We start from the raw sequence: 21,254 nt of genomic DNA on the forward strand, positions 1-21,254 counted from the left end.
CTTCTAGGTGTTTGCAAATTGATTGCTTAATTATTTGCTCCATTACCTTTCTGGGTACTGAAGTTAAGCTGATTGGTCTGTAATTCCCCAGGTTGTCCTTATTTCCCTTTTTATAGATAGGCACTAGATTTGCCCTTTTCCAGTCCTCTAGAATCTCTCCCATCTTCCATGACTTTTCAAAGATAATTGCTAATGGCTCAGATACCTCCTCAGTCAGCTCTTTGATGTATTTCATCAGGCCCTGGTGACATGAAGGCATCTAACTTGTCTAAATAATCTTTAACTTGTTCTTTCCCTCTTTTAGCTTCTGATCCTGCCTCATTTTCACTGGCATTCACTGTGTTAGACGTCCAATCGCTACTAACTTTTTTTGGTGAGAACTGAAACAAAAAAGGCATTGAACACTTCTGCCATTTTTACATTTTCTGTTATTGTTTCCCCTTACCCTTTGAGTAATGGGCCTACCCTGTCCTTGGTCTTCCTCTTGCTTCTAATATATTTGTAGAAAGTTTTCTTGCTACCCTTTATGTCTCTACCTAGCTTAATCTTCTTTTGTGCCTTGGCGGTTCTAATTTTGTCTCTACATGCTTGTGAATCCTGGGGCTCACCAGAATGAACAGTCTGCCTCCCTCAGATGAGGGAGGGGGCCACAGGCCCAGGGATGAACTAAAGACAGAGGACAACAAATGAAAATACAGGGACAGGAGTGAAGGGCATAGGTACAAGATGATGGACTCAGAAGTGACCACAGAACAGAGAACCTAGACCAAGCCCTCTGCTCTGCAAAGGAGTCTCTGGTGGAATTAGCCAGCAGCCTGATGCCCTCTATTTGCAGAGCAAACTGCAGCCAGGCATGGCTTGCTCATATCAGCCTGCCTTAGCACTGGCGTGGAGGGATTCACTCTGTGTGTCAGAAGCATTTCTGAATGGTCCATTCAGCCCTTGGCTTCTCTCCCGAGGCTGCCAAATAATGTCTGCTGCAGTCGTGAGCTAGTGAGATGCTAGACTGAGATCGCCAGGCCACTCATGGAGGAGTTATGGATTGCTAGCAGCCTGCACCCACATTTGAACAGGCGACCTGGCGCTGAAAGGCCTTATAGCGTATTAAGCTCGGTGAGCCTCCCAGGTTTCCCCTTTGTGAAATGGGGACGATACCTCCCAGTTTAAGTAGTTAACGTTTGGGAAATGCTTTGAAGATGAAGAGCACATTAAAATTGCTAAGTGCTGCTGGCGTCACGCCACTGCATACAGGATTATTTATTATATATTTCTACTACAGTAGTGTCTAGAGCCCCAACCAAGGCTTGTGTGGTTGCCTTGATTAGTTTATAGTCTAAATAAACAAGCATTCCCCCAGCCCTCCCCCCACTCTCCTGTTTTACAGATGTGGAGCTGAGGCACTGCAAGCTTAAGTGACTTGCCAAAGTCACACACACACAATGCGTAGCAAAGCCAAGAACAGCACACACAGCTCCCACGTCCTAGGCCAGTGCCTTAACCGCAAGACCATCACTCCTCCCCTAGAAAGAGCTTCATAAACGCACACAAATAACCGCCCAGCATTACAGTGTCATTAAGGTTCCCCGAATGAAGCACATTCAACCAGGAGAGCTAGAGTGAAGGTCTGTCTCTCACCCACCCACATCCCTCCTTCCCTCTCTCCCATGTCACGCAATTCATTCACAAAGCTGTCGAGAAGAAAGAAATCTCCCCCCCGCCCCCGGGTGAGCTAAGGACAGCTTGAATTTTGACTCTCCCTTCTTGTGTGGGTTAAAGCCAGATCCTCGGTGCAACTTTAACGTCATTTCTTTTCTTTTGTGGTTTAATTTCCGCTGCAGCTCCATCTGCCTTAAAACTGTAGGAGCTTCGACACAATAGACCCAAGAGGCTGCTTTAGAGCCATCACAGTCTATTGTGCAAGTGTGTAATTACAGACTCTTTCGAACGCACATGATTCCCTTGGCAGCTTATGAAAGCTCTCCTCCGGGTTGTAGTGACCCACATAGTGTTGGCCGCAGGAGGGAGTTTTAGTTTGCAGATCACTGGCTAAGACAGCAAACTTTAACTACGGGCAGACAGTCCAAAAGCTAGAAATCTTTATGCAACAGTCATTGTCACAGATCACGGCGTGTGTGCTCTTGCCTGTTGTTATAAATGCAGTAACAAAAGCCTGCTTTACAATGGGGAGTTGCTCTAATTGAAGTTAAACCTGCTTTCAGCTACAGTTTGCACCAGTGCCACTTTCTCCCACTCTGCTGGTACAAACCGTAGCTTTGGGCCCACTAGGGGTCTGTGCTGGTGCAGCTACAGCAGTGTCTTAGGATGGACGGCACGTTCCCAGGTGGACAAGGCCTCAGAGCCGACGAGGGGGAGGAAGTCAATACAAATTACCGGGGCCTGGTGGTCCGGAAGGGAGCCTGGGGTCCAGAAGGGGGCCCGGGGCCCGGCTTTCCTGGCTTCATCGGCCCTGTTTACCCGGTCTACCCTTGCTGGGGGGGGGGCTGAAAATTTTTTTTCACCTGGGCCCGATCCCGCTCTCGGCGGCCCTACCTCAGTCTTTCCCAAAGGTCTTTTCAGAGTCCAGAACTCGTTAACATTATGGTTGAGTCACATTCAATGTTTCATTTAGGCAAAAGAACAGGTTGCTTCTAGGGCCTCTGTTCAAATCCTGTCCTGAGCGGCAGTGACAGGACGTTGCTAGGTGATGACTCTTCAGTGGCTTGTGTGAAATGTGCTTGTCTCAGCCGAGATCCCAGTGGGCAAGTGGCTGCAGTGTGCGCACACACACACACACACACACACACACACACACGCTCTCCCTCTCCGAACTGGCTGGCTGATTGGCAGTTCCAGCAAGGACTGGATGGGCTGAGAAGATGGAATTATCATCTTGCCCTTGAGAGTCGGCCTGCTCAGGGCAGCGTGGGAGAATTTTGCCCTGTGCGATACTGGTCCTGCATGAGGACTTTTTCCTCCATAGCTGTCTTCCAGTTCCTTCCCCTCCTGAATACCACGTCCACCTCATTGAAGAGGGGACCAAACCAAAACCCCAGGCCCACATGCCCCCAGGCCAGGCGGGAGGAGCGATCAAACCTTATTTCAATATTCCTCCTTCCTTCAACCTTTCCCCTCTCACTGAGGCCCTGGCAGCCACTCACGTTGAGGATCATTCGCCCTTACTATTCATTATTGGTTATTTACATTGCAGTAACGCCTAGGGGCACCAATCATAGACCAGGAGCCCATTGTGCTACGTACCCTACAAACACTAAGACAACCCCTGACCAGAAAGCTGGGGAACCCTGTTGACTCTACATCCTGTTCACCTGTGGGGTTTGCCCCTGGACAAGGCAGGGCATTCTCTCCCCGGCTCAAAGCATACTGGGTAACATTTTTTAAAATGTCGAAGCTGCAGAGCTTCAAAGATATTTAGGCATCCAACTCCTTGTGAAAGTCAAAAGAATAATAATAAAAATATATGGAGATATACCTGTCTCATAGAACTGGAAGGGACCCTGAAAGGTCATTGAGTCCAGCCCCCTGCCTTCACTAGCAGGACCAAGCACTGATTTTGCCCCAGATCCCTAAGTGGCCCCCTCAGGGATTAAAACTCACAACCCTGGGTTTAGCAGACCAATGCTCAAGCCACTGAGCTATCCCTCCCCCCAAAGTCAGATGTGGGAGCCTAAGTCTCTTAAACAGTTTTGATCGTCCCCACATCCTCTCCAAGCCCAGGCAGCTCCGGGCAGTAGAGAGGAGAGTCCTTCTGGCTATTCAGCATGCTCCCCCTGCAGCTACACGCCCAGTCCTTTGTATTTACTGATTCTCCTCTCCCTTGTTGAGCAGACCCTCCTAGACACTTGAACAGGGACACTTTATTCCTGCTAACTCGCCTTCCCCATTGGGTAAACATGGGAGGGAGACTCAACTACTTCCGCTGACGGAAGCACCTTGCCCTGCCCAAATGCCTTTGCTTGTGCCCTGGCCTCATCTAGATCAGCACAGCTCTGGGGCAAGTGTCTGTTTTAGTCTAAAAAGTGCGGCTGTGGAAACAGCTCAAACCACTGCGATTCCGTAGGTCCTGCCTAGCGTTAATGTTAAAAAGAATATCAGCAGTATTGTAACGTAACAGTCAGGGGCTAGATCCTCACCGGGGGTTGATAAGTGTAGCTCCATTGAGTTTGGGAGAGCTATGCTGATTTACACCAGCTCTTGGTCTTTGTTATTTGGATTGCGATCAGGCCTAGGAGCCCAGTCACGGCACAGGGCTATGCTGTGCTAGGAGCTGTACAAACCCATAACAAAAAGACGATCCTTTCTCCAAAGGGTTTACAGTCTAAATAATTTCTGTTCATAGGGCTCAACCCATCTACCTTTAGTCACTCAAGCAGCCCTACAGAAGTAAATGGGCTTATTCCTAATTTATGTGAGTAGGGATGACAGGTTCAGAGTCTTTTAGTTACACTGGTAGAAATCCAAATTAGGTCCATTTAAGTCAGTGGAATTGCTGTAAGTAACACGGTGTAAATTCAGAGCAAGATTTGGTCCCTAGACTGCAGAGCCCATCATCCAGTTGTGAGGCAGGTGAAATCAGGGGCACTCTGCATTGGGTAAGTCCCCCTCCCAAGTTTGCAGAATAAAATGAGGGGTGGGAAGAGTCCAACCAGTCCCTTCTCCTGGCTAATGCTGGATTGTTCTCGAAATCATAACGTACCAGACAACGGAGCTTCTGCCACTGCCCTGGGATCATACACAGCTCATTGGCAGGACGCTTCTCCTCATACATTGTCCTGCCTTAACTTCATCCTAAACTGGACACCTCTAGCCCTCAGTCCTCTTTAGTGTTCATGCCCTTCAAATACGTTACCTTGTTACCTATCATCTAGTGTGGAATCCTACCTACAGAAGTAAAATGCGGCTGCTTTCCCATTTTGGTCTATTAGAGCCATCTAGTGCAGACATCTCTGTGGCCAGGATTCACAGGATGGTGTCACAAATTGCAGGAGATATGGTCCTTCCCTTCCAGAGTGATTCTGCCCCTGGCACCCATATAAACATCTGATCTGCCCGACCAGCACGATGGGCCTGAACCAAACCCCTCGGTGTGAATGTCTTGCACACCCAAAATGGGCAATCGTGCACCACGTGCACACATAAGGATCTGCATGTGCATCTTTTGGGGGCACAATTTTGAAGCCCATTGATTTGGAGGGGATACACATAACACCCACATATCTACGTATGCTTTTGGGCATCCCCACTGGAGTCGAGACCCTGCCTCCTAACCCACTTGCACACTTCCCACACACCACAGCAAGGTCTGTGGCAGCGAAGGGCTGGGCTGGGTGGTTTCTGACCGGTGCAGGCTGCAGCTTCATAACCATAAACTCCTCTGCTGCTGCCTGTCAGTGACTGGAAGGGAAAGACCCTCAAGCTCACGGGACAGCTTTGGCCTCCTTTTGGGTCCCGGCTTTCGCTGCTCTTTTTAAACAGACACTTCCCCCCAGCAAAACTGGCAGCCTGTAAAAACGTGTCAGTGTTTCAGTTTTTTCACAATTAATGAGGTGAAACATCCTCGGAAACATTCGGCTGACGCTGTAACGTTGCTACAGTAGCGGAGATCTGCTCCCCCTCCCCCAAACTTTTCATGGACTCCACTTGCGCTGGGGAAGTTTCCGTAGGATTCAGCAATTCTTCAGCCTCTTCCCCCTTCCACACGCACTTTGCTTGGCTCCATCCTGAGCCTGGGCCCTTCCACAATGAGCTCGCGCGTTGCTCTTTGTTTGAAAACTCACCACAGAGTGGAAAAAGCCGGAGCGGCAAGCGGGCTGGTTATTGATATGGGAGCCAAGTCTCGGGGCTTCTTGCATATTTCCTCCTGCCGGGTGGTTTTACTCCATTTCTTAACAGCGCCACATGCCTTCAACCCGACGCCGCTGTTGATGGCCAAAGCTTCTCCCGAGTAGCTGTTGACCGACAGCGCCAACTGTACACCTATTGGGATGATTATTCCCCCCCACCCCATCCCGTGTGATGGCGAGTGACCCATTGCATCCAGCCATGGAGCGCCAGTGCCAGTGTTTGTGGCTTGGCAATGCTGCACCTGGCAGGATGCACTCAGCCAGAATATTCCACGTATGATTTATGCAACCAGCACAGTAATCGCTGCTAGGAAAGCTCTCCCCTTAATCCTCAAACGCATTTCTGGAGACAGAGTAGCCCAGGAGGGACGGGGCTGACTGGGGGTTGGCTTTTGGCAGGCGGGGTGGAGAAGAGGCCTGGATAAGCGTTCATTCGATAGCTAAACATTGTTTTCCTGCCCTGCCTCGGGAGAGGTCTAAAGCCAGATCTCTGCAGAAGGAAGGTGGGGGGTGCGCTTGCATGACGACTCCATCGGCTGAGGCTTTAGCTGTCTCTCCACTCCTTAGCCACGCCCCGAAGAGAGCTCGCTAACAGGGTGTGTCTACACTGGAGCTGGGGTAGACACACCCATCCTAGTTGCAGTCACTTAGTGTAGCTCCGGCTGCATGGGCAGTGGGACGGGCTGGCTGCCCCGTCTGAAACCCTCGGGACATACTTGGGGCAGCCAGCCCACCCCGCCACCCACGCAGCTGTGGCAACACTGCTATTTTTAGCGCATTAGCTCGATCGGAGCAAGCAAGGGCCCGTGTGCCCGGACTGCAGATTACACCTGCTTTCAGCGCGGTCTGAGACGCAGAAGCAGAGAACATCCCTCTCGGCGGCAGATGGCTCCTGGGGAACGTGGGATGAGTCATTAAAAGAGAGTTCATGGCAATAGGCCCGGGAGAGCCACATCTCACTTTCGTGAATGTCCCCGGGGACTTAACCGTGAGAGGCAGGTTCAGTCTAGAACTGCACACGCATCCCTGGCACAGCCACACAACTAAGCTTGGCCCATGGATGCCGGCCAAATGGCGCAGCTCAAGGGGTTGGCATCACTCTATATTGCACCTGGCTACATCCGAGGTGCTTCTCTTCTTTGCAACAGCTGAGTTGCTGGTCATCTTTAGTTCTGAGCCTTAATGAGGACTCAAGACAGTGTCAGTGGTGGGTTCTTGCCTTTGGAGGTAGCTCACCTGAGCTCTTCTTTCTCAGCCCTCAGAGCATTTGGCTCATTGCCCAGTGGGTCCAGATTGAACCATTCCCTTCCTTTTCTGGGTGGGTAGACGATTACCCGGAGGAGGTTAGTATTGCTGATGAAATGCACTATCACTTATTAAATATGTGTCTACCCGGCGCAATCCTGCACCACTGAAGGGAATAGGAACTTTGCCTTGGCATCAGTGGGCACAAAAATCAGGTCCTAATTGCCCAGGGCAGCTTGCTTGCGCAAAATGCAAGCTCCGCGGTGGTGCACCTGCTCTAATGCTGACCCAAAGCCATTGAAGTCAGTGGAATGATTCCCATTGACTTGAGTGGGCTTTGGCTCAAGCCCCGTGTCCTTGTCTGAAAACTTGTTGCATCACCTTGCACCAGCTGAATACTCAGTGGACCTCAGGGAACCCTGCTTGGGTCAGTTCATTTCACGCCAAGAAAGAGTCTTCAATTCTGGGGCCAAGAAGTGGCTTCACACCCTGAGCCAAAACAGAAAGTGGCAGCTGGGTTCCATAGAAAAAACCATTCTATTCTCTCTCTTTGGGAAGGCAGTGTGACCTAGTGGATAAAGCACTAGACTGGGCTCCAGGAGACATGTGTTCTACTCCCCCTCTGACCAGCTGTGTGAGGCTGAGCGTCTGCTCCTGCCTTGTCTATCTAGATTGTAAACTCTGGGGGCAAGGGCTGTCTCTCACTGTATGTACAGTCCCTGGCACAATGAGGCCCTGATCTCAGCTAAGGCCTCTAGGTGCTACAGCCATACAAATAATTTTAAAAAATCTCACTCCCTTGGCCTGCTCCTGCTCTGACTGAAGTTAGCCAGAGTATTGCTTTGACCTGAATGGAGCAGGTTTGGACCTCATCCTGCAAGGCGCTGAGCGAAGTCAATGGGAGTGGAGGGTGCACAGAACCTTATGGGAGACACTCAGCACCTTGCAGGATTAGGCCCAGTGTCAGCAAACTGATGCATCTTAATTGCTTCCCACCCCTCACCAAATCCTTCTGTGGCAGACAGTTGTGCATTCACGGGCCGGGGGGGGGCAGATATTTCTTCTGTTGTATTTTTCAGTCTATAAGATGGAAAGCAGGTCCCAGCCCAAATAGCCAGCTTGGCTATACAAATGCAGTCAGCTTTCCAAACTAGCAGACAGTTCAAAGCACAGACACCAGCATAGTGCACAGACGCTGCACTCGGGTGTCAGCCTGCCCATACTTTTGCAATCTTGTATTTGTATTGTGTAATGCAGGCCAAATTCAATAAAAGGAATAATTGAAAACAACATCACAGAGGCAAGGCACAAATGCTTTCAAAAGTCAGGGCTTCCAATTACCTCTCAAGCACAATAGCCTTGTTGACATAATTTGTAGAGATTAAATGTTTTTGTAGAGTATTTGGTTCCTACCATTTCCATGACTGTCTAATAGGAAATTCAGTGCAGTCTAGTGGTTAGACCAGGGGACTGAGCACTTGGATGCCTGGGTCCTATTCCCAGATGACTCATGCTGTGACCTTCAAAAAGTCTCTCTCTGCCTCACTTTCCCGCCCTCTGTAAGACCCAGTTCAAGAAAGCACGAGTTAAGTCCGTCCCTATTCAAGAGAGCACCATAGCATGTGTTTGGTTTTAAACACAGCAGGTTTCAAGTTAAACACATGCTTAAGTGTTGTCCTGAATAGGAATACTTTCCTGAGCCACAATCTAAAATGGGGGTGATACTATTTAGGAAGTTTGGAGTTGCCTAGTGGTTAGAGCTGGTGACTTGGCATCAGAACTCCAGATTCTGTTCCCAACTGATTTGAAATGTGACTTGCAACAAATGACCATACCTCTTTGTGGTCAGTTCCCCCCTTTTCCTCCCTCCTGGGGAGGAATTATGATGAATTAACATCTGTAAAGAGCTTTGAGTTCCTCAGATGAAAAGTGCTGGCAAGAAAGACAATTATTAGTGTTCAAGGGGGAGAGAAAGGACACAGAAAAATAACTGCAGCCCCTGGATCATTTACTCCACAGATTAATCCAAAGGGAAACATTTAAAATAGATTTAGTGATTTAAGGAACAAGTTAAACAATTGCACATGAAATCTAGGTGGACGTCATTGGTGTAGTTCTTTTGGTTTCCCTAGAGTATATAATGGCAGTCCACATGTGGACTGAGAAAGACCATGGGAGAAATGAAAGACTTTGTTTTTCCAAAGGATTTCTTGGCTGTAAAAGCCCTCCGCTGCCCTGCAGCTTCCCTGATTAAGGCCCAGTGTTAATTTGTTAAATCCACATCAAGTGGCCGGAGAACCAGTTGTTTATTTTTGCTAATTCAGCCGGCTGAGATCAAATTGGGGTTTTATTTGGTAAGGATAAACGTTAATTAATAAAAGCTATTTATTTGGTTAGAGCTGGCCGCAGCCTTGGGGTCATATATGCCGTGATCATTATTTCAAACAAAACAAACCCAAAACGTCTCTCAACAGTTTGAAAAAGGCACAAACTTAGAGCGCTGAATTTATTTGTTTTAGGAAGAATTTACAGTTAATTCCCTCCAGGCTATTTCAAACCTTAAATTATACGGAATCAGGGGAAAAAAAAAAAAAAGCCTGGGATGGGAGGGAGAGAAGTGGGAGGAAGAAAGGGAGGGGAAGTGACTGTAGAGGAGATTTGATCATTTGGCTGGGTGAAAAATATAAAGCTTAAAAAGGCCTTTGGCAAACTGTCCACAAATAAATGGAACGTGTGAAATAATTTAATGGCAGAAAACTGCTCCGCTCCAAGTTTTTACATTGCAACGCAATAGGGCGAGATGTAACGTTAGCTTTTAGAGAAGTGGGTCTGATCTGACCAGGCCAGAGATGCACGAGGAGGAGTGTTATGTATTCACCACCAAATCATAATAGTTTAAGGGTTGAAGCTGCTGTACGGGGAATGGGCTGCACATAGCGAGGAAGGGGATGTGTAGTTAAAGCAGTCAGAGAGCATGTGGCCAGAAGGGACCACCCCCACCATCTAAGTCTGACCTCCTGTATGTCACGGACCACCAGCACCCACCACCCAGCGCCTGCACACCAAGCAGAACTAGACTGAAATAGGAACAGAGGGAGTCTGCAGACGAGAAGAGTGAGGGGGAATTTGATAGCAGCCTTCAACTACCTGAAGGGGGGTTCCAAAGAGGATGGACCTAGGCTGTTCTCAGTGGTGGCAGATGGCAGAACAAGGAGCAATGGTCTCAAGCTGCAGTGGGGGAGGCCTAGGTTGGATATTAGGAAACACTATTTCACTAGGAGGGTGGTGAAGCACTGGAATGGGTTACCTAGGGAGATGGTGGAATCTCCATCCTTAGAGGTTTTTAAGGCCCAGCTTGACAAAGCCCTGGGTGGGATGATTTAGTTGGGGTTGGTCCTGCTTTGAGCAGGGGTGGACTAGATGACCTCTTCCAACCCTGATATTCTATGATTCTGTGATAGTCCCTGGTTTAAATGTCAGCTTTTCCTATGTTAAGGAGGCCAGCCAGTGTCTCTCTCACTGCTCCCCAAAGCCAGGGGACGAGGGGCGCACTCCTGCTCTGAGCTGGGCTCCCCCCACTCGGCCTTACTTTAACCCCCAGGCTCATTTCTCTCCCTAGCCCACAGCTGCAGACCCATTCTACAGGCGCTACTGTAGCACTGTGGCTGACTGTTGCAGCACCCCACCCCAGCAGGGGTTCCCAAAACTTTCCCTAAGCAGTAGGGCACTAGGAGCTGCCGTGGAGCTGCGCTTAGCAGCACACCGTGATCAGAACCCCTGCATTCAGGGCCTTGCCTGAGTGGCAGGATTAGGCCTTAAATAAACCCGATGGCTAGTTTTCAGGTATCCATCCCCTGTTGACTTAAGGTAGCTCAGCCCCTGCGAAATGAGGCCATTCCCCCTTAGATTCATCTCAAAGCAAGAACTAGGGGAGGCAGTTTGCACTTGGAAGGTGCAGAAAAGCACCGAGGGTCGTACATTCCATTACAAAAATCTCCCCTTTCCACACAATGTGACGCTGGCCAGGTGCCCGGTTTTCAACCGAAAAGTCCGGTCGAAACGGGGACCTGACAGTGTCCGGTCAGCTGTACTGACTGGACACCTAAAGTCTGGTTACTGTGGGTGGGGGAGCTGCTGGGTCATCACCCGTGCCAGTCCGACTCAGCCGGGGCCACCTCCTACCAGCGTGGGGTGGCTGCAGCTCCCAGCCCCAGCAAAGCAGGTGAGTCCCTCCTGACCTGGGCGGGGGGATGGGAGGGGAAAAGCAGCGAGCTAAGAGGAGTGGATGGGGGCAGGGCGTCAGGGGGCAGAGGCAGGGCAGGGGAGGTTCCGGCACTCCTGCTGGAGGGTCCGGTTCTTAAATATTACCAAGTTGGCAGCCCTAGTGAGGCCTACAGGAATAGTGCACTTGCCTGAATGAAAGGGAATTGCCACCTCTCCCCGAATATCAGCACTCCTCTCCCCTGGCACAGGGACATTCCATGTAGATAAGGCACATTTAGAAATTGAGACATTCCACTCATTGAGTTCCAGCATGTAAACGGATGTAATTTCAATGCAAATCAAAATAAACAATAATAATACATTCAGATTGCCTGGATCACGGCTGCCTTGAGCTCATGAATCCCTCGTGAACAACAGTCATAAATCAAATCTGAAACCTTGGTGGAAAGGTAGGGAAAATTCCCTTTCTAATGGCACATAGTACAACTTTCTACTGCTGATAGCCTAAAAGGAATTCAAGGGTTAAAATCCCTCACTACGTATATATTTAACCATGACCCAGATTTGCTGTAATACCTGGCTTTCTAGTCTCAACTCAGCAAATAATTATTAAAGAAAACTGCTAGGAGCACAGATGAGAAGTGCAAACTCAGCAAAGCTGCCTTCAGCTGCTTAGAAAATGAACATCGCAATACTGCCTTTGGGCCTGATCCTGCAGTCTCAGTGACTCCGAACAGGCATGTTACCTGGGTAAGGAATGCAGGATCAGGCCTGTATTTTGACAGAGCAGTTTTCCTACAAGCCACAGGTCGGAACCTGCTCTCACTGAAGCTAAATGATAATGTACATAGATGTCGGCGGGACAAGGATCGGACTGTCTCACATGCGTTACGGGGTTGCCTGGTAGAATAGCAGTGTTAAGTAAAGAACGGCCAGGACCATGACAAAGGAAGAAGAGGCAAAGGAGAAAAGTGAGGCTATCAAATGGGATGATCAAGATTCATTTAAGAAGAGGACCAGAAGGGCTGTGATTTTCAAAGGAGCCTTAGAGGGTTAAGCCCCAAAGTAAAATGTTCAGAAGCACCTGATGTCTACACAGCATATTGTGGTGTGGGTAGGTGCAGCCGTTCTAGCTTTAATCTAGCTAGTATGGGTAACAAGAGCCGTGGAGATGTGGCAGCACGGGCTTCCGCACCATCTAGCACCCGGACCACAAGCCTGTCAGGGAACATGGGGACACACACTGGTTGCTAACCCATACTGAAGCCTGTTTCACCATGTCTACGCTGCTACTGTTACCCGTGCTAGCTAGATTAACATTAGTGGTATGTCTGCCATGCTACAGTCACACCTTCACTTGCCGTATAGCTGTACCCTAAGAGACTTGTAAGCCTGACTGAGGCACCTGGGAAGCTAAGTCCCATTAACTTTCCAATGAAACTTTGGCTCCTAAGTGTCTAAGTCCCTTTTTGAAAAATGAGACTTAGGCTACTAAATCACTTAGGTGACTTTGAACATTTTATCCCATTTTCTCTAACAAGCTTGAAAATCCCAGCTCAAGTCCTTTGGAATAATTTATTATTTGGATGAGATTTTCAAAAGCCTCCAAGTGACTCAGGAATACAAGTTCTACTGAAAGCCAACGTCCATTGGGCGCTTTTGGACATTCCAGCCTTTATCGTTAACATACCCCAGCGATGAGTGGGCTAGATTTAGTGTTAAACAGGCAACAAGGTTCTAGTTTGTGCAATGTCTGACACACACACACACACACACACACACACACGTTACAAAACAACAGCTTAATTCCATGTCTCGTATATTCCGTTTAACGCCAATTTCCCCTGCGGAATGTGTTTTTCATCTCAGGGTTACTGAGCAGTCTCGCTTTCCCTTTTTATCCTTGCAATGTCATCGTTCATTATTCGGTAATATTATCCCGCCCTCCCCTCTTTATTTTTTTCCCCTTAGAGGAAATTGTAATCAGCGGGAAATAAATACACCATACAAAAAGCGGCCACAGGAAGGGGGAATGTTCACATGTCCCCTCTGACCTCTAGGTTGGACAATCAACCCAGTCAGTATCTCCAAGCGAGCCAGACAGTAACCAAAAAATGACAAATGCAAACTTGCAAATTCGCTCCATCGTTTCAACCCCCCTTGCCTCCCAAAACGAGGCCTGCAAAGTCCTTCAGGAGGGAAAGAAATCCAGTGCGGAGCTATTTCTGCCTTTCCATAATTAATGAGTCTTAATCTTGGAAGAGCGTCAGGGTGGGAAAACACATTCTAATTCCTTGGTGAAAATCACAGAGAAGCCAGTTAAGTAACTTTTCCTTCTGTGTGTCTAACGCTCAGAAGCGAATAGGGTTATCTTATGGCACAGTGGCCTTTGGCACGAAAAAGTAATGGCTGGATGGCCAGAGTAAGCTGTGGATTTCATGTAGGATTTGTGACTGCAGATGGAAATAGGATCTATTAGGTTTATCCTCCTATCCCACCCCGTGAAAGCACAAAAATGGAATGTTTAATGACATTCATTTTTTAATGTTGATTTCAGCTCTATCTTTTTATAGAACGGGCGATCGCTCCCAACCTTGCACACCATAAACCTGTCAGATACATGCCATCAGCAATTAGAGTGGCATTTATCTGGTCCTACATTTCTGGAGTATGGGCAGGGCTCCAAAGCATGAGCTAATTGAGAAAAGATGTGGATTCATTATGGAGCAGGAGAACCCTGTCTCTGGGCTAATTAGAGGAATCAAACAGGTACATTTGGATCAAGAGCGGCCTCATGTGCAATCAACGGACGGGATTTTTTTTAAAGAGGAGGGGAAAAAAATCACATAATGGAGAATTCATCTGGAAGCAGAAGAACCTATGTAGAGTTCAGGAACAATGATACCCTTTGAGCTGTACTGGGAGCAGCTATCTTTCAAGGGAAGGTTTGATTAGGTGAGGAAAGGCTTTCACCAGCTAACAATAGCTTTTAAGAGTTTGCCTGGAATGTGCTGCATGGTTTTGTGGCTCAGGAGAAGATCTCACTTGTACATGGTTTAGGGGCACATTTAAACTAGCAGAGGGGCCTGAACATAAAAACTGGACCCGTGCACCCCCAGACTTTACAGCTCTTTAAAAGCCCAGACACAAAATGGTCCGCCCCATTCCAAACATGGAAGGGGGGTGTAATCCATATTGGAATCTTGCAGCTTGGGCCCATCTCTGATGCAAATCCCACATGGAAATCATTTTACACAGTGGGTCTGTGGTAGCACCTGAGCCCATTTCCATTGAATTCCATGTGAGGTTTTGTGTTGATTTCAGTGGGAGACAGATCAGGAGTCCTGCTTTGCTAGGAGGAAAAGAGGGCAGGCAGAGTGGGTGCGGTTGAAAGCACATTCTCCGCATGCCATTTTAAGAGTTAAATCTATAGGTTCTGCTCCCTCATTCTTTCAGCAGGGCAACCTGGAAGCTATCGCTCATGGAAAAGTCCTACAGACAGATTTAACTAAGGATGAGCCCAGCTGGGTTCTATAGAAATCACTATAAAAACCTATACCATTTAATAGAGAATGAGATCCTTTTTCTATAATTTGTCCATTAAACCCTATCAGGTAGTTCATAAATCCTATAGGGGAGCTTATTGCTCCCTATTAAATTCTGTAGGGCTTATCCATCAGGGATGGTTCTTGCATGCCGGCCCATGTCAATGCCAGGTTCTGGGAGGAAGCTGGGACAGCAGCGACCTGCCGTATTTTTTTAATCCAGAGGCTCATTAGCTTGCTGAAGGAAAACAAAACCAAAAAAGGAGTTAAACTAAAAGGGGCAACTGTAAAATAGAGATTGGCAGCGAATTTGAGGCTCTCGACAGAACCAAGGGCTGGAGGGAATTCTCGGAATTTTATTTGTGATGCAAAGCTAGACTGTGGTCTCCTGGGCGGGGCAAAGAGCGTCTTTCTCTCTCGGCTTTTGGACTCAACTTGCGTTTATTTCAGATTGAACCAACCACGTGTCACCTTTCATAACATTCTGCCCCGCCCCAGTCCTGGAGCTTCCCAAATGCAGCCGCGCTCAGCTTCTACCAGCCCCAGGGTCCCTCTGTCCTCAGAGGGGTTTACAGGGGCAAAGAAAGGATGAAACTTACCTGGAATGCAAAGATGTGTAACTAAATGATCAGAAAGTTGCAGTACATAAGGAGCTCCCCGGCTCTGTTCAGACAACTAGGGCCCATGGTAGCTGAGGTCACCTCTCTTTCTACGGTCCATCAAGGGAGTTCCCATCTCACCATCCAGTCATGAGGAGGGTGGTCTCAGTGGACAGCTCCCTTCCTCTGTCCCCTGGACACCTACTTGTGTGGCTGAGGCAGAGGGATGAGGTGCCCTGACACAACGCAAGATCTATTTAGTCACGCTCGTTGAGGAGCTGCACCAATAACAGGTCGGGGAGTAGGGTGAGTGCTGGGTTTTGAGCCTGACCTGTGGATTGTTAGAGGCCATTCCTACAAGGTGCAGAGCGTTCTCACTGCCCGTAATGTGTAATGGTTTCTAATGATGGACGGCATCCAGGGATCTAGGCCATTGTCAGCACCAGCCACAAACCTAACCCCTCATTCTCGGAGATTTCAATTGCCACTTCCCCCGGGGTAACCGCCACATGGTTGTCAGGATTTCTGACTCAAGCCAGGGAGAGCTGCCTCTGGAATTATGCCCTATGTTAGGGTTGCCAACCCTCCAGGATAGTCCTGGAGTCTCCAGGGATTAAAGATTCATCTTTAATTAAAGATTATGTCATGCAATGAAACCTCCAGGAATACGGCCAACCAAAAATTGGGAACCCTGGACCTGATAGCAGTGGTGGCTTCAGTGGAGGTCCATGGCTGCAGCTGCACCCTTCAAAATCAGGCCCAGTGTTCAGTGGGTGCACTTGCACAGGGGCTCCTGTCTCAGGTTTGGGCCTGGCCGTCCCTCCAGAAGCAGCCGGGCCAGACCTGAGTGCCAGCGCTGTGACCCTGTGCACCAAGTCACAATGCCCGGAGTGGGCAGCTGGGCCCAGCCCCGTGGGTCAGGAGTCACAACCGCTGAATGAGCATTGAGTGGGCTCACTCTCCATGCCCACCTCTGGGGCCTCCCCTCCGCGCCCGGCCAGGATTAGGGATGGAAGTGCTGCTGTGGGTGGTCGGTGCCCCCTCGGCGGGCGGAGGAGCAGGTGCTCATTGAATTGGGAGGCTACTTCCTGCTTGATAGCCACAGGCACAGCATGGCTGAAGTAGACTAGGCTCAGTTTATTCATTATTAAAATGGGACTGTCCCCAAAGTCTCTATCCAACCATATTGAACGCTCCCCAGTGTTCCAGGCTACGGAGAGAGACTCTCAAATACAAAGTATGGCAAAGAAAGGGTCCACCTGGAAATTAGCAGCACAGATGCCTACTCTCGGTTTCCTTAACCGATAAAGCAAACAGCACAGACCAGTAGTTAGGACAAGGGCTCAGGAGTCTTAGGACACGTCTACACAGAAAAAAACCAACCCCAAAGCAAGCCACGGCAGCAAGTCTCAGAGCCCGGGGCAACTGGCTTGGGCTTGTGGGGCTAAAAATAGCAGCGTAGACGTTTGGGCTTGGACTGGAGACTGGACTCCGAAACCTGGCAAGGCAGGGAGGGTCTCAGAGCCCCAAACGTTGAGCCAGTGGACCCAGGCTCAGACTCACTGCCGCGTGTCTTTTTCTCCAGCGTAGACAGACCCTCAGGTTCTAGTCACTGTGTGACCTGGGTCAACTCACTTCACCTTTGTGTGCTTCACTTCGCCCCTCTGTAACACAGGGGTAATGCCGACCTTTGTAGTGTGCTTTGAGATGCTGGAGAACCACAAAGGGTTATAACAACAGCCATGCACATTTCTACTGCCCCACTCACCTGAGATTGGGAGGGGGGTTGGGGGCGGGGTTGATGGGCGTCTAAATTATCTTTAGTTTTTCATCAGCGTGGTAAAAGTAGGAATCAGATCACACTGGATTATGTTGCCCCATTGGATGAGATTCATGGTGCATCTACTCCAGTATCCTGTTACTGATAATGGCCAGCACCAGATGTTTCAGAGAAAGGTGCAAGAAATCCTGCGGTAGCAATGGAGTAAGGCACAGAAGTTTCCATCTAGGCCTCAGTAGTCAGAGGGTGGCATGAGGGTTTATATTCCTTTCAGGAGATTTGGTGCCTGGGCTGGTATCATCTCATGACAATTTTGCAAAGCTGCATTAGAAGCCTTTCAGTGAGAAGCAACAATTTCTCACCTCATAGGCTCTAACTTTGACATAGGGCAGAGAAATCCAGTGCAACGGCTGTAAATCCATGGGATGTCATAAAACTATTGACATTTCAAACCATTCAAAAATATTTTCCCGCCATTAGGTACAAATTGAATCCAGATGCTTTGCTAATGGAAAGAATAACTGAACAATGCTCCACTAAAGAATTAAAAACAACAACATACTTTCCCCACTGGGTCTCTGTAGGCAACTGACTGTGTCCTCCAGAACCAGTCTCCATCAGCCTGCCCCGTCTCATGTGACGCTGGCGACAAAGAAAGAATGAAAGTTACCCTGGATGAAGGCCCAAGATGCGCCATACTCAGGCCTGGATCTGGGCCAAAAAGGCAAACAGACGGACCAGTGGCAGGCTTAAGGTTCAAAATTTCACTAGCCACGAAAATGGAAACAAATGCTGGGTGTGAGTAGAAATCTCAGAGCCGTGGTAACATTTGTTTCTAGCACCGGCTGGCCATGAGAGAGCTCACCTTAAAAATCACGTCCTTCTAATTACCCTCCTGTTCCGCCCCATGTCGCAGACAGATGTAGCTGCTGCTACTTCAGGAGCTGGTGGCAGGGGAGCTGGAAACATTTTTATAACGAGTGCGCCAAAAGCCATTGGACAAAACGGTCTAATATGTCATTGCTATTATTACTTCAAGCCAGGGAGTGCGGCTGCATCCGCAGCACCACTAGTTCCTGCACTGCTGACGGCTGGCGTTAGAGACTAAGACCCCCATTTGCAGAAGTGGCCACGGATTTTGGGTGCTTCCATTTTTGGGTGCCCAACTTGAGACATCCTGGGGCCTGATTTGCTACGGTGCTGAGCTCCCGCAGCTTGCATTGACTTCAACAGGACTTGCTGGCACTCGTCGCCTCTGAGAATCAGGCCTCAAGCATCTGCTGCATCTGAAATCAGTGGCCACCTTTGGGAATTTTAAGCTTCGTACTTACATAGCCCTTGGCATATATTAACTAGTTAAACCCCTTCCCCATTCATCCCCCCCGGAGGTAAGTATTATCCCTGAGAGAAACTGAGGCACAGAGAAGGGCTGGGACATGTGCCAGGAGACACAGTCAGTGGCAGAGCTAGGACTGGAACTGAATAACTGCTTCCCCTTCCCATGGACAGTCCAGTGGACCACGCTCCTTCCCCTCGAGGTAGGCTGAGAAGGTTAGATTTCTATTGGTAAATGTTGGTGAACAGCGATTTCACCCTACACACGCAAACTGAAGAAAAAATATTTCCATCAATGATCATCGAAATGTACAGACAGACGAAGGAAGAAAAATGCTCCTTGAGAACTTATTCCAGTTCGATTTCAGGGTATTTACGTTGTATATTTTGACACGGGACGTTGGCAATTTGTATTTTAATGGTTATAAAGCTTTACCTTTTTGACTTGCAACGTCTGCTGTCAAACAATTATTGCCTGACTCTCCCCGTCGTCTGACCTCTCCCCCATAATTCTGCAGCACTGTGAACATATCAGCTGGTAACAATAGGGAAAAATGCTTTCAAATAAACATTGATGTTATCCATCAGCATTATAAAGGAGTTGAATTCTGCCGTGCTTGGCTCTAGGGCTTGCAGTGAAGGGCAGGCTGTGTTCCGCTGCTGAATTGCAGACATCTGCACTTAGCAAGGTCACCTCCCAGGCCCAGCAACGAAATCCTCTCTAAGAAGGGTCAGTCACCGGCCTTGTTCACCCTTTGAACAGAGACACAGGGCAGTGCCCCTGCTGCACCCTGCCTGCCACATCCCCCTCACCAGTGCCTGGGTGTGTCTGTCTAACCGGCAGGGGAGAGGTGGGCTGGCCCCATGGACGTGTCACTTGTACCCAGCCCCCCTGGGATTGTCTCCTTTGTGCTCCCCCTAGGTGAGAGTCTGAGTCCGAGCCGCGGGGCTGCCAAGCGGAAGAAGAAGCAGAGGAGGAACCGCACCACATTCAACAGCAGCCAGCTCCAGGCTCTGGAGCGAGTCTTTGAGAGGACGCATTACCCCGATGCTTTCGTGCGAGAGGAGCTAGCGCGGCGGGTCAACCTCAGTGAGGCCAGAGTCCAGGTGAGCAAAGTGGTGGGGAGAAACTAGGCCTCTGCCTCCTGGCTCTAGGCAAGGATGCTGGCTCCCCCCCTCCCTTGGCCAGCTAGAACTCAGGCCTTCCTAGAGTTCAGAATGACCAGGAGCATCACAGCTCATCCTGGCCCGCTGTGTCATGGCAGGCAGAGCAGAGGTGTCACCACCAGGCTGAGATCTGCCAGAATTAACTCGGTCCCCTGCTCCGTGCAATCAGTCCATTGCGCTATGCATTAGGGAGCGTGGGGCAGCTCCCCCTCTCCCTCCCACCTGCCTTGTCTGTGCAGCTCAAGTGACCGGTGCTGCCTCTCCTCCCGCTAGGTGTGGTTCCAGAACCGAAGGGCCAAGTTCCGCCGCAACGAGAGGGCGATGCTGGCCAACAGGTCCGCATCGCTCCTCAAATCCTATAGCCAAGACGCAGCCATCGAACAGCCCATGGCCCCCAGGCCGACTGCCTTGAGCCCAGAGTATCTCTCCTGGACCACCACATCCCCATACAGGTAAGTCCAGGCAGCCTCACCATTATCTTTCCCATCTATTCCCAAACTGGGTTACCACGGCTGCCTTTCAGGAGGTGCTGGAGAGCCAGCCAAGGCCACCCTACCAGGCCTGTCCCTAGTGGGCAGAAAAGACGGCGAAGGCCGGGTGCTTGAGAGGCTGATTAGAAAACTGCTCCCCCTCCAAGGGAGAGAATTAAACAGGCAGGGGAAATGGAGGAGGCACGAAGGCCACACAGGGACTCTTTCCATTGGCTTTAGCGGGAGTTGGGATGGGCCCTAAGCCCCAAGTAGGAAGGAGAAGTTAGAACTGAACAAACTGCAGGCCCATTGGGCCAAGATGTCGGCCTGCCGCTAGGACAAACACAGCCAGCATATGGGATGGAGGCAATGGCTGCGCTGAGCTGAATGCAGCGATGTGGGAGCTGTGTCTGCCCCAGGTTATTAGGAGACAAGGTGGGTGAGGTAATATCTGTTACTGGACCAGCTTCTGTTGGTGAGAGAGACAAGCTTTCGAGCTTACACAGAGCTCTTCCTCAGGCCTGGGAAAGGCACTCCGAGTGCCACAGCTAAATACATAGAATATGTGCTAACTCCTTATGCTAAACTAAGCGACCATTCGAGGTGGAGTGGCCTGTCAACACCACTGTGGTCATAGGACAAAAACGGGGGGTTAGCGGTTGTCTGGTTTCACCACAGGCGCCAACTTTCCAATGTGCCGGGGGTGCTCTACCCCATACCCTGCCGCCACTCCCCTTTCCCCCAAGTCCCCACCCCCACCCCGCCTCTTTCTGCCCCATTCCACCCCTCCCCTGAGCACGCCACATCCCCACTCCTTCCCCTTCCCCCCAGAGCCTCCTGCATGCTGCGAAACAGCTGATCGCGGCGGGCAGGCGGCATGGGGAGGGAGGGGGAGGTGCTGATCAGTGGGGCTCATCGGTGGGCAGGAGGCACTGGGGGAGGGGGAACTAGTAGGGGGGCTGCCGGTGGGTGTTCAGCACCCACCATTTTTTCCCTGGAGCACCCACGGAGTCAGCACCGATGGGTTT

General features: G+C 49.7%; 1 protein-coding gene across 1 annotated transcript in view; it reads left to right on the forward strand.

Annotated features, from left to right (window-relative positions):
* PRRX2 (paired related homeobox 2) overlaps nucleotides 1–21,254 on the forward strand; it is a 67,824-nt gene that overhangs the window by 38,557 nt on the left and 8,013 nt on the right. Inside the window, exons 2-3 of the mRNA XM_044992116.1 lie at nucleotides 19,512–19,696; nucleotides 20,030–20,208. Of these exons, the coding sequence (XP_044848051.1) occupies nucleotides 19,512–19,696; nucleotides 20,030–20,208 (364 nt within the window). The remainder of the gene's footprint in view (nucleotides 1–19,511; nucleotides 19,697–20,029; nucleotides 20,209–21,254) is intronic.

Source organism: Mauremys mutica, chromosome 18 (assembly GCF_020497125.1).
Source record: "Mauremys mutica isolate MM-2020 ecotype Southern chromosome 18, ASM2049712v1, whole genome shotgun sequence".
Taxonomy (NCBI): domain Eukaryota; kingdom Metazoa; phylum Chordata; order Testudines; family Geoemydidae; genus Mauremys; species Mauremys mutica.